General features: G+C 28.0%; 2 protein-coding genes and 1 long non-coding RNA gene across 4 annotated transcripts; 2 read left to right on the forward strand and 1 right to left on the reverse strand.

The window, feature by feature from the left end:
* The first annotated feature begins 2,455 nt into the window (after positions 1-2,455).
* LOC105115803 (Galactose oxidase/kelch repeat superfamily protein) lies at positions 2,456-4,537 on the forward strand. Of its 2 annotated transcripts, XR_840392.1 has the most exons (3): positions 2,456-2,682; positions 3,186-4,280; positions 4,326-4,537. XR_840392.1 is itself a non-coding variant. In XM_011012827.1 (2 exons), exons 1-2 carry the CDS (start codon positions 2,611-2,613, stop codon positions 4,143-4,145), a joined length of 1,032 nt encoding a protein of 343 aa, XP_011011129.1. In that variant the 5' UTR covers positions 2,456-2,610; the 3' UTR covers positions 4,146-4,537. The 2 variants fall into 2 exon arrangements, 1 of the variants encoding a protein (XP_011011129.1); XM_011012827.1 differs by having other exon boundaries at positions 3,186-4,537.
* Positions 4,538-7,045: 2,508 nt separating this feature from the next.
* Positions 7,046-9,024, reverse strand: LOC105115802 (probable caffeine synthase 3). The gene is made up of 4 exons (XM_011012826.1): positions 8,895-9,024; positions 8,375-8,779; positions 7,604-7,858; positions 7,046-7,463 (listed from the first exon to the last, which is right to left on the reverse strand). The coding sequence occupies exons 1-4, from the start codon at positions 8,997-8,999 to the stop codon at positions 7,104-7,106; spliced, it is 1,125 nt and encodes a 374-aa protein (XP_011011128.1). The 5' UTR covers positions 9,000-9,024; the 3' UTR covers positions 7,046-7,103.
* Positions 7,831-8,435, forward strand: LOC105115801 (uncharacterized). The gene is made up of 3 exons (XR_840391.1): positions 7,831-8,035; positions 8,189-8,304; positions 8,362-8,435. It is a non-coding gene; the product is annotated as an uncharacterized LOC105115801 (long non-coding RNA).
* Positions 9,025-13,140: the final 4,116 nt, after the last annotated feature.

A 13,140-nucleotide genomic window follows, 5' to 3' on the forward strand; every position in this document is an offset into this window, starting at 1 on the left:
GCCCGGGCTTTTATTATGATTACTGAATCAACTCATATCGGTAAAAACAAGTGACATTGGTTGAGCAAAATCATACTTAAAAAAAACAATTATGTAAAGCTCAATATATTTAAAAATAAATAGTTTTTATTTTTAAAAATAAAAAATATTTTATTTAAAAAAAATAAATTTTATTTATATAAAAACAAATTAAAATAATATCTTAAAAAATAAAACATATACCAAATAATTAAAAAAACTTACAGTGAAAAAAAGATAAGCAAATCCTGTGACCTAGGTAAATAAAAACCTTCTAGATTAGATTCAGGTCATAAAGTTTTTGAATTAAATCATAAAACAATGAGGGTGAAAATAAAACATAATAACTAGAGGGCAAATGAAAATTTTCAATTAAAGAATTAAATTGAATTTAAAAAATAAATTTAACGAAAAGTAAAAAAAAATTAAAAAACTAAAATAATCTTGCACTTTATCTAATAAGAAAGAGATAAAAAAAACTACAAGTGATAATATCATCATGTGCTATAATGTAAAAAACAAATATGATAATGCTCGTAAAAACACAACAAGATGTTAGATTTAGCTTGTTGGTGGTATCGAACATGCAATTTAAATAACACAGACGTCATTTAATCGCTAGCATATACTTATTACATGCCAATAACTTTTTTATTAAAAAAATAAAAAATAATATAAAAATACTAAAACATCCTATCATTATAGTAATTACTTAAAAAACTCTATGAAAGTACAAAAGTACTTGTAAATTTTATTTTTTAAATTTTTTATAATGTCAAGTATTATAACTATGCATGGGGAATGGAATTAAAAAAACACTTCACTAACTTGGGCTTAGGTTGAGCTTCTAAGTACTTAGTGGTCTTTGTCAAGAAGCAAGCTACCTCCCTCAGACCAAGCCACTCCAGTTACTGCTGCCCGGGCTTTTATTATGATTACTGAATCAACTCATATCGGTAAAAACAAGTGACATTGGTTGAGCAAAATCATACTTAAAAAAAAAAATTATGTAAAGCTCAATATATTTAAAAATAAATAGTTTTTATTTTTAAAAATAAAAAATATTTTATTTAAAAAAAATAAATTTTATTTATATAAAAACAAATTAAAATAATATCTTAAAAAATAAAACATATACCAAATAATTAAAAAAACTTACAGTGAAAAAAAAGATAAGCAAATCCTGTGACCTAGGTAAATAAAAACCTTCTAGATTAGATTCAGGTCATAAAGTTTTTGAATTAAATTATAAAACAATGAGGGTGAAAATAAAAAATAATAACTAGAGGGCAAACAAAAATTTTCAATTAAAGAATTAAATTGAATTTGAAAAATAAATTTAACGAAAAGGAAAAACAAATCAAAAGAAAAAGGTTAAATTGAAAAAAAAAAAACAACAAATTTTTTATTAAATGATAAAATTAAAAGAAAAAACTTTAACAAAAAGATCAGGAAAAAAAATTAAAAATCAAAAGAATTAGAACCAAAATGAAAAAAAACATATGAAAAATTATAATTAAAAAACTAAATTAAGAAAAAAAGCTTCCATAAAAGAAATACGAATGAAATAAGAAATAAAAAAAATAAGGACTAAAATTAAAAAAAAAAAAAAACCTTCCATAAAAGAAATACGAATGAAAAAAGAAATAAAAAAAAACTACAAGTGATAATATCATCATATGCTACAATGTAAAAAAAAAAATATAATAACGCTCGTAAAAACACAATAAAAGGTTAGATTTAGCTTGTTGGTGGTATCAAACATGCAATTTAAATAACATAGACGCTACTTAATCGCTAACATATACTTATTACATGTCAATAATTTTTTTATTAAAAAAATAAAAAATAATATAAAAATACTAAAATATCCTATCATTATAGTAATTAAAACTCTATGAGTACTTGTAAATTTTATTTTTTTTTAATTTTTTCTAATGTCAAGTATTATAACCATGCATGGGGAATGGAATTAAAAAAACACTTATTCAAGAGTCCAATAAAGATAAAAAAAATGTTTTTATTATTTAAAAATTTATAAAAAATAAAAAACCTCTTATTAATCACTCTAAATTTTATTGATTTTGATGTAAAAGTGCGTTCCGAACAAAAACAATAAAAAAAATTTAAATACTTAAAATATTCTAATAACTATATTGATAATTTTAAATTTTCAAGTACAATGAATTAGTATTGGTGATGATTAATTTGGATTTTTTAATTAGTTTTATTTTTAATTTTTGTTCTAGTTGTGATAATAGTTAGTTGTGATAATAGTTATAATTTAAAGTATTTTTTATTTTAAAATATGTTAAAATAATTTCTTTTTATTTTTAAAAAATTAATTTTAATATTAGTATTTAAAATATAAAAAAATAATTTTAAAAAACTTAATTTTTTTTAAAATAGGAGGATAGGGCCCGGGGTAGCAGAACGGCACGTCCCTTGCCACCGAGAAGGAATCTTGTAATTTAATATCCGATCCAGTCCAAGAGAGGCAGTTTGGTAAATAAAAGGAAAGCTAAGTGTATATACGTAGTTGTAACGAAGACGACCGAACATTGTTGTCAGCCTCTATAAATTTAAGGTGATATGCCCATCGAAAAACATCAAGAATCTCACCCGACACGCACGATGGCTGTGGTGGAAGGCAAATGGGTCAAGGTAATCAGTTCTTTTTTACTTCTCTTTTACTTGCTTTCCAAAGTTTCATACTATCACAAAAAAATCTTTAGTTGTAGTTTTAGTGCGTTAATTTCTTGGTCCCAATTAATTTGAGTCAAATTAGTCTGTTTCATCAACCATGATATGTGGTGAATTCTTTCTTGTTTCTTCTCCATTCCCTTGATTGATTAATAAATATAACTCTTTTATTACATATCTCTGTCATCATAATTGGTAATGGTGGTTTTCGTATTTTGTTTCAACTGTAAGAGTTATCTTCGCACCAGTTGAAGCATCAACAGTAGTTTTTGTTTCTGAAATGTAGAAACAAGGTAATGGTAATTCGACCCAATGTGTTTTAGGGTTGAATCTATTTTAGTTGTGATTGTTTAACTGAATCTGATTACAATTGTCAATAGGTAGAACAAAACTAGGAAATCCCATGAATCTCAAGCTATCACCAACTCTAATATAATTGGATTTTGTTGAAATTTGTGTATCAGCTTAACCAGAAAGGAACGGGGCTTGGAGCCAGGAGTTCACATGCCATAACCCTAGTAGGACACGAGGCCTATGCTTTTGGCGGCGAGTTTGCACCTCGTGTCCCAGTTGACAACAAACTTCATGTCTTTAATCTCCAGACTCTAACTTGGTCCGTGGCTGATGGAACCGGAGATATCCCTCCACCACGTGTTGGAGTCGCAATGGCCACCGTTGGCAAAACAATCTATGTGTTTGGTGGCAGGGATGCCACACACAAGGAGCTCAATGAGCTTTATTCTTTTGACACCTCTACTAATCAGTGGACTCTGCTATCAAGTGGTGACGCTGGGCCCCCTCACCGGAGCTACCATGCAACTGCATCCGATGACAGACACGTGTACATCTTTGGTGGCTGTGGTGTTGCTGGCCGGCTTAATGATCTGTGGGAGTATGATGTGATTGAACAGAAGTGGGTCAAGTATCCCACACCAGGTGACAATTGCAAGGGCAGAGGTGGGCCTGGGCTTGCTGTGGCACAGGGAAAGATATGGGTTGTTTATGGTTTTTCCGGGGTGGAGATGAATGATGTGCATTGCTTTGATCCGATCCAGGGAACCTGGACTCAAGTCGACACCAGCGGGGAAAAACCATCTGCTCGAAGTGTGTTTTCTACGGTCGGGATTGGGAAATACATAATCATATCTGGTGGCGAAGTAGACCCTAGTGACTTGGGCCACCTTGGTGCTGGAAAATTTGCAAGTGAGGCATATGCATTGGACACTGATACTCTAATCTGGAAGAGGTTGAATGATGGTCTGGGTTTCGATGATCATCCGGGGCCTCGTGGTTGGTGTGCTTTTGCTGGCGGTTGCCTAAACGGCAACCAGGGGCTCTTGGTGTGTGGCGGAAACTCCCCTAGTAATGACCGGCTTGATGACATCTTCTTTTTCACTCCTTGTGTGGATGCAATTGGAAGTTGATGTCTGGGAATGATCATGTGTTAATGTGTGCTGTTTCTATGGAATGAGTTTTGATTTCCTATGGTGGTAAACGAGGGAAATCATCTTTGAAACTGGATAAGGTTTCCTGTGTATATTTTGATAATGTCATGTTGAATTTGTTAATCAGTAGAGACGCATCAATCGATCATGTACATCAACGTTTGATCTGCAAAATACTGTCAGCTCTTTTGGGACATAGGCAGGTATGTATTGTCAATTTAATGCGTCGTTTTAGCTGTTTCAAGTGCATGTTTAATGATATAGTTACCCTTTGAGTCTCTGGAGTTACTTTTATACATGTATTGAAAGTATTGTAATGTAAATAAAATGCACAGGGCTTTTCTTGTGCTATGAGAGTTCGTTTTTCACCATGTTTTCCTTCTCACCTGCTCCAATTTTTTTCAATAAAATGGTATCGTTTAGGAGATTAGCTAGAGCATATTTGTTGAATAAAGGGAGAAAGAAATAATAAAGGCAATAAATCCAAGGGCGAGTGGATGGAGAGGCGAAATAAAAAACAAGAGATGCAAGGTATGAAGTCTAAAAAATTGAAGTTTAGGATAGAGTTTCAGTGCAAGTTGACAAATCCTCTCGTAAAAGAGACAGGACAAAAAAGATTACATATGAAAGGGAGGATAGAGGAGTTCTTAGAGGAGTGGGAAACAGCAGATGAGTCATTATAGTGAAGAGTTGACTATGTATAAAAATGTGTCAATGGGTATAAAAAAGAGGATAATGGCTATGATTCGTCATGTTTAATCAATAATAATAATAATAATAATAATAGAACTCCAGCATGAATGCTAAGTATATATATTATAACTTGTAATATATACAAGATTGAAGTCTTAACATGTATATTAATAATAAAAATAATAATACTTGAATAAAAAACAAGTAAGAGCATATATTTATTAAAATACTTTAAAAGATGGAAATTTTTATTGTTATAAAGAAACAGTCATTTATTTCTAAAACTTTATTAATTCTCACTTGTGCAATTAAAATATTAGCAATATTTATGTCAATATTCTAACAACTTGGTTTAGATATACTCCTAAGGTTTTTGAATTAAAGATTATGTAACTAGTTTAGATATACTTCTAAATAAGGTTTTTGAATTAAAGATTATGTAACTTAAATATTTATCAACAAGATTTACCTAAGCTCTAGATTTAAAATAAAAATTAAAGTATAAAAACCTTGTAGAAATACACTAAAAATAAAATGAGAAAAAGTGTTGAAAAATATGAAAAAATCAAGTTTGAAAATCTTGATTCATCCCCCTTTTTATAGTGATTTCTTTAAGCTAAAATATCGAACAATTAATAAGAATTAATTCTTACCATTATCAACAATTAATTAGCCACTATAAATCAAAAATTAAATACAAAAAAATAAAAAAAAAATTGAAATTAATTTTTTATTCACTCATAATTAATCAATTTCTTTTTTAAATTAATTTTTTATTCACTCATAATTAATTTATTTAAAATGAATTCTCAACATAAAGATACAAGGAATATCTTCACAAGATGAAATGAAAAATCCAAAAATAATGGTACCAATATGGCTATCTAAAAGAATAAAAGAAGGCTTCGGAAGTATTTGTTATCAACAAGATCGAGAGGTGCATTATTCATGGCAAAAATGATTCTGTAATTTTTTAAATTTAAAGAAATACAAGATTTTTAAAATTAAGAGGGAGTGTTGAAATTAATTTTAAAGTTTAAATTCAATGTGTTCTTTTAATTTGTTTTTAAGTACATGTGTAATGTATTATTAATATGGTTATCCTTTAAGTCTCTAAAATTATCTCTACATTATTAGTATAAATTAATACATGTATTGAAAGTATTGTAATCTAAATTCAAGTTTATGAAACTTCCTTTTTTAGAAGGGTAATATTATATAAATGGTATATGTTTTCATCCTACTTTCTTCACTAATCCCTTCTTTCCAATATTTTGCACTTTAACTTCACTTCTGTTGACAAACCAAGAAAGCAAATATTGGTGCCCTTAGTACTATTTTTACACAATAATAAAGGTTTCAAAGATATACATATATATATATATATATATATATATATATATATATATATATAGTTTTTGATTATTATTTTAAAATATAAAAGATAGAAAGAATAAAAATAATAGAGACATTTCTCCTTGTACTTTCTGTTTTAAAAATATAAAAATTTAATTTAAAAATATCATAGAGATAATTTTATTTTATATCTTTATCTCTATCTTTTTAATTAAACATGTTTAAGGTAATTTTTAGTCAATTTTTCATCTCTCTAAAAATGAGAGATCGATATTGGGACCAACCAAACATATTTGTTACAATCTCAAGATTAAAATGATGGATATAGTTGGGGTTGAAACATATTTGATTATGAAGATGGAGGCAAAACTCTTAATCTCATAGGTAATTTTTAGTCAATTTTTCATCTCTCTAAAAATGAGAGATCGATATTGGGATAAAGATAAAATGAAGTAATTTTTTTTTTAAATTATCCTTTCAAATATTTTATAATTTTAATTTTTTATTATACTTATTTTCAAATACATTTTATCTCTCAGACACATTAATTTTTAAAAATACTTTTAAAAATGTAATTGTATTAGAAGTTTGTTTTTTTTCCTTTTATCAAGTTAATATGAAAAAGTAAATATCTCAAAATAAACAATAAATTATTTTATACAATTTAATAATTTACAACAAATAAAAATGAATGAATTAGAGTAAATAATTTTTTTCTATAAATTGAATAAAATTAATTAACTAATTGAATAGTGATTCTTACTATATTTTTTTTTTCTATAAAGAAACATTTTTATTGAAATGAGTGAGTTTTTTAACATTAGAATATTATTATTTAAAACCGAGAGAGTCGTCATCCGATGACAACTGAGAAATCCAAGGAAGGATTCATGCCTTAGCCATGGAAACTACATGATTGTTGTATGCACCATTGACTGTTTCCATGTACTCTCCTATCTTGATCGAAAATCTTTGGAACATAACATCAACGATTTCGTCTCCAAAATGCCTTGCTAGTATGGACTCCATAATAGCTCTCATTCTCTTTGCCACGAACTTGCCTTTCGTATACTTATCCATTGTATCTCTGTAACGATCATCGATGCTTGCATCCCAACTTACATGGAAGGATTCAAGCCGTTTGATGGTGAAAGATCCTTCTGCTTGAATCACATCTCTTACTTCTTCAGCTAACGTTCCATAGAATGGAATATTGAAGGAATCCAGCTTCGATTCTTCAATCAATCCCTGCATATGCACAGCAAGCTCCAAATCAACTAATCAGCAAAAGGGAGACATTAATTTAGTATTTACAAGTGCCTCTACACCTATGAGTCTATGATTTAACAGCATTGATCTGGTCCTTTGTGATTTACGAGCGTGGTTACCTCTAATACCATGTCATTTAGCATCATCCCAAAAAATTCCCAGATGGTGGGGCTGTGTTTGACAGAAGAATCATTGTTCTCATCTCTTCCATAGATGGTAAGCACCATACAACCTCCAGGAATCATCTCTTCTGACCAGGATCTTAAAAATGCTGTGAAGTCTTTCTCAAATTGATCCAAGTATGCCTTGTGGACACCAGGAGGGCTTGTCTTTGCCAGGTAAATGTTCCCTTTGTTCAGTGGAATTCTCGGTACCTGGTAGAGCAAGCACAGTTTATGCAATGTTTGAACAGAAAATGCACTACACTAGACTTAATTAGCCATTTATTAGCATGTCCAAAAACCAGTGGACTCCAGATTTCGCTGTCAGAAAGAAATGCAGAGTGGATGGGTTGGGCACATAACACACTAAATGGGATAGGTCTAGCTAAGGTACAGCTTGAGCATTTGCTTTTATAAACATTAATTCACTTCCTTTTAAATATTTCATATCTATGACAATAACTTGTGAAAACTGAACTTGCATGTGATGTCAATTTTAATATATTTTAATTAAAATAGCTTTAGTTTTTGTGTTAAAAACAGAAAGGAACGTGGTCTGTTTTTCAGACAGCTGGGAGCCAGCGTTTTCTGGAATCAAAATCAGTTTTTTGATACTTGAAAATTCGGATCAAACTGAACAATCTTTCGTGCATAGTTTGGTGAAATGAAATGCATGTTAGCATAATTCTATTCTACTAACAACTTGTGAGCTATAGCTGAATGGCTGACCTCAGAGAACCAGTGGAGACTATAAGAAGAATGAACAAAGTGAGGGGAACGAGCTGGAAAAAGCCTCCCATAGAAATTTCCAGGCATGGCAGCTATGAAACAAGGCCCAGACTTGCCACCCATCTCCTCCTCAAGTTTCTTATGAAAACCTGGCAATGACCTGAAGATGGAGTTGAAATCATTCCTTGGAAGATCATTCAAGAACACCTGCAAAATCGGAGGCTTCCGATTCAACTTGCGGCATGTTTCATCAATGGCCTCTATGACCTCCCATATTGGCAGGAAAGTGTTTGGTCCTGAAGAGCACCCCATGTCTGCCATTGTTATGCACTCTGGGAAACTCTTGCCGTACAGCTGCAGAATTGTTTCTTGTAGAATGGGCTTTGCCTTTAACATCACCTTCTTCTGTTGAAAAAACAAGAAAGCAAAGATTAATGCCATTAGTACTGTTTCTACAAAATAACTTAGGCTTTAGAGGAAAATCTGATTTCCATGATTAAGACACATACAGAGAGATCACCTGAAGTAATGAGTTATTGGAATAGCTATTGTCTCCATCTCCTCCGTTCAAATGGAGGACTTGGTGGAGTTGAAGGTCTCTAACAGGGTCTTTCTCAACCACCATACCTGTTGTCTGGCAATCTGACTTATTTTGGCTCTTTTATCATCATAAAATAATTTATTGATTTTTTTTTTTTTGTCGAGGTAATTGATTTTAAGTTTGAAGTCGAACAAAAACAAAACAATAATGCATTGAATACGGTTACTATCTGGTTTGGACGCGAGACAAGCCATCTTTGTATTAAGGTTTGTTTGTTTGTTTTTTTAATATATATATATAATTTATTTTTAAATTATTATTCTTTTTAAAAAATAAATTAATTTTTTAAAAAATATTTTTAGATAATTTTAGTATATACTTTTAAAAAATATATTATATCACAATACCAAACACACAAGTAAATTACTTGAGATATAAAGTTTTTTTTTTACTTTTTATATATTATCAAACTTGAACAATAAATAAATATTACTAGATAACTGAATGTGTTATGTTGTGGATTTAATTAAATTTTGTTGAACAAAAAACAAATTAAAATATGTATAGGCTGACTCAATGTGACATAGTTAACTTTGCATGTTAAAAAACAACCTGAACAATCGATAAAAATATAGCATGACTAAAAAAAATCAAGACTATCATTCTTTATATAAAGATAGCAACACATTAGATCTACTTAGATTTACTCAAATCAACTCAGGTTAACTTATTAAATCTTTAATATAAGTCATAAGACCTACTAACCTAGTAGAAAAAATAAATCATTAAATATAATTCTCAATTAACTCAATATTAAAAAATAAAATTAAAAATAAAATTTAATTAGAAAAATAAGTCGAGTCAACCTGGGTAAGGTTGCGAAAAATTAATCATGAGACCGGAATAACCATATAGAAAGAAAGTTGAAATAAATTATGAAGCTCAATTCTCAATCAACCTGATGTTGAAGGATGAATAAAAGATGAAAATTGAAAAATAAATAAATTAAAATCAAGTTAACCACGACCCGAGTAATGAAATCATGATAATCCGTTAAAAAACAAATAAAAAAAATTATGAAGCACAATCATCAATCAACTAAATGTTAAAAGATTAAATTGAAAAAAATCAATTAAGAAAAACAAAAAATATAACATGAGCCAACCCAGGTAACTGTCAAACTCGAATATGAGATCGAGAAAATTCTATAGAAAGAAAACAAAAAAATTATAAAGTCAAATTCTTAATTAACCCGATACTAAATGATGGAATTGAAAAAAAAAATCAATTAGAAAAGGGACAAAAAAACCCGGACGAATCCAATTAACCCGCAAAACTTGCGATTTAGGTCATGAGACCATGATAACCCCATTGAAAGTTAATAAAAAAAATATAAAGTCAAATTATCAATTAACACAATGCTAATGGATGAAGTTATGAAAAAAATCAATTAAAAAAAGAAGAAAAAAAGTTAGCCAAGTCAACTCATAATAATCTACTAAACTCGGGTCATAAAACTAAGATAACTCCATAAAAAATAAATTAAAATAAATTATGAAGTTCAATACTCTTTAAATTTAACATTAAAAAATAAATTTGCTAAAAAAAATAATAAAAAAATATTAAATATCAAATTGTAGAAGGCCAAAATATTTCATTATTTGCTAATATAGTGAAAATGCCAAAGCTTTTTAGTAAAGCTTGAGGATCAAATTGTAAAAACCTTATTCATCGCTTTAATAAAATGTCAAGGTTTTTTAATATATGTTAAAAATAATTATTAAATGGGTGTTGTGTAAATTTAATCCTTTTATTTTAAATGAAATTATAACTTAATATTTTTATTTTTATAATTAATATTGTAGTTCATTGATTTTATGATGCTTTTAGTTTACTAACAAATACCAAAAAAGCATCTGTATCCCTATTACTTCCCTTTGTCTCATTACCAACATGGTTTTATACTGATGTATTCTCTAATGGTATGAGAAAATAGTATCAAGTACAAAAATCATTTTAAATAAATATTTTTTTAAAACAAATTGTATACACGAGATTTTTCTACATATTTGTGTAATTTAAAAAATTATAATAAAAATAAAAAATTTATGCATACATGTAATCAAATAAATTGAGAAAAATGTGTTAATAACTGAAAAAATAAAAAACAATAACAAAAAATAAAACATGAAAAATCAAGAGGCATGTATAAATCAAGATATTTAATCTTACAAGACAGGATATTTGTAATGTGTTTGCTAAATTTATTAATTAAAATAAATTTCTATTTATTTAAACAATAATAGAAATAAACACACCCATTAAATTCATTGAATAAAATAAAAAAGAAAAAAAATATTATGTAAAGCTGCACATATTAGAAATAAAATTTGAAAATAAATATTTTTTATTTTAAAAAATAAAGTGCATTTATAAAAAAAATTATAGATAAATAAAAAAATCTCTTAAGAAATTAAACACATACAAAATAATAAAAAATATATGTCATTTAAAAGAGATTTTATAAACAAAACTAAAAGAGAGAAGAAATATTGATCTAAATATAAATAAATAATAATAATTAAAAAATAGAAAAAAGCATTAATTTTTTTTTTTTAAAATAATTTAAAAAAACAACAAAAAAACTAGGCGCTGCTCGACCTGGCAAAGTAGACTAGCCCTCCTGGCCCATTTTATTAAGGCCCAAGCATAGGCATGAGTCTTTTCTTTTTTTTCATCCGAGGCTAACGACATGTCATTTGCTCTATTTTTTTTTTAAATAAAAAAATTAGATGACAGGTTGTCTGATTTTCTTAGAGTCTTGTCACTATTGTGTTCGGAAAATTATGGCTAAAAACCATTTTGATCCAAAACATCAAAAAACTAACCTAGAAACCGTGATAAATATATCCATGGTCTAAAAAACATAAAAAACCATTCTAAACCCTGAAATCTACCCAATACCAAAAGTCTTTTCAAGCTTATATGTCTCATGTTAAAAAAAAAAAATCACATAATACAAATTATTCTCATCAAATGAAACCATTTAACATAAAAATTAACTGTTTTGGTGGCCAAAATCGACATCTACAATATTTTTCTCTCTCTACATTAAAATTCGGTGACCACTCTCTCTCTTCTCTCAAACCAGAGAATAAAAAATAAATAAAATAAACTTTTATACTAAAATTAAATTAAAAAAATATTGAGTTACCAAATATTTATTATTTTTAAAGTATGAGGACTAAATTAAACTTTTTATGTGAATTTTGAGATCGTTATCCATTTATAACCTTTTTTCTGTTTTGGTCCTCTATCTTTTAATTTCATCCTTAAACATTTGATGCAATTGCTCTTTAATTTAGCTAAAACAAAGGATACAATCACAAGAAAAAAAAGAGTTTGAGGATGAAATTAAAGCAAATAATTTGAACATTAGGTCCACATTAATCTTATTCGAAAACTTAACAAATTCATAAATAGTTTCAACTTTTGATTTTTTTTTAAACCAATGTATATCTTATAAAATCATCAACAATCACAAATACATATTTATTATCACTTAACCTTTTATTTTTAGTTGGTCCAAAAAGATCAATGTATAGCAATTTTATAGGTCTTTCGGCTAAGATGTGACTATTGCTTTTAAATGATGTTTTCACTAGTTTGTCCATTTAACAAGCATTATATAGCTTTTCTTTCTTAAATACAATATATGAAAGACTTTTTGACGAGTTCATTCTTAACTAGTTTAGAAAGAATATTTATGCTGATATAATTTTGTTTTTTATGTCAAATAAAACTTTTAACTAGAAATAAGATAATTTTCTATTCTTATATATGCATCATTTTTATTCTTGTAAATATTGCCTTTTTTGTTTTCTATAACGATTACTTTGTTGTTTTCAAGAATCAAACAACATATATAGTCAAACATAATCTTATAATCTTTGTCACGCAATTGAGTAATACTAATAAAAATATGTTATAATTTCTTAACAAGAAATACCTTCTTAATCGAAGGTAAAGATTTACATTTAATATTGCCAACTCCAATGATTTTTTTTTAGTTGTCTTCAAAAATGACTTTTTCTTCATTGATTTTGGTAATACTTAAAAATAATAAATCATCTTCGATCATATACCTTAAGCAAGCACTATCCAAAAACCACTTGACACGACTAAAAGATTGATGTCTTCTCCCAAGTGCAGGAGTGTCAAAGTA

The sequence above is a fragment of the Populus euphratica genome, unplaced genomic scaffold, assembly GCF_000495115.2.
Source record: "Populus euphratica unplaced genomic scaffold, PopEup_1.0 scaffold769.1, whole genome shotgun sequence".
In the NCBI taxonomy this organism is placed as follows: Eukaryota; Viridiplantae; Streptophyta; class Magnoliopsida; order Malpighiales; family Salicaceae; genus Populus; species Populus euphratica.

Coding starts and splice junctions, on each gene's coding strand:
- LOC105115803 (XM_011012827.1), top strand. CDS start 2,611: ATGCCCATCGAAAAACATCAAGAATCTCACCCGACACGCACGATGGCT. Junction 2,683..3,185: donor TGGAAGGCAAATGGGTCAAG/GTAATCAGTTCT, acceptor TTTGTGTATCAG/CTTAACCAGAAAGGAACGGG.
- LOC105115802 (XM_011012826.1), bottom strand. CDS start 8,999: ATGGTGGTTGAGAAAGACCCTGTTAGAGACCTTCAACTCCACCAAGTC. Junction 8,780..8,894: donor CCAATAACTCATTACTTCAG/GTGATCTCTCTG, acceptor TTTTTTCAACAG/AAGAAGGTGATGTTAAAGGC. Junction 7,859..8,374: donor GTCTCCACTGGTTCTCTGAG/GTCAGCCATTCA, acceptor TTGCTCTACCAG/GTACCGAGAATTCCACTGAA.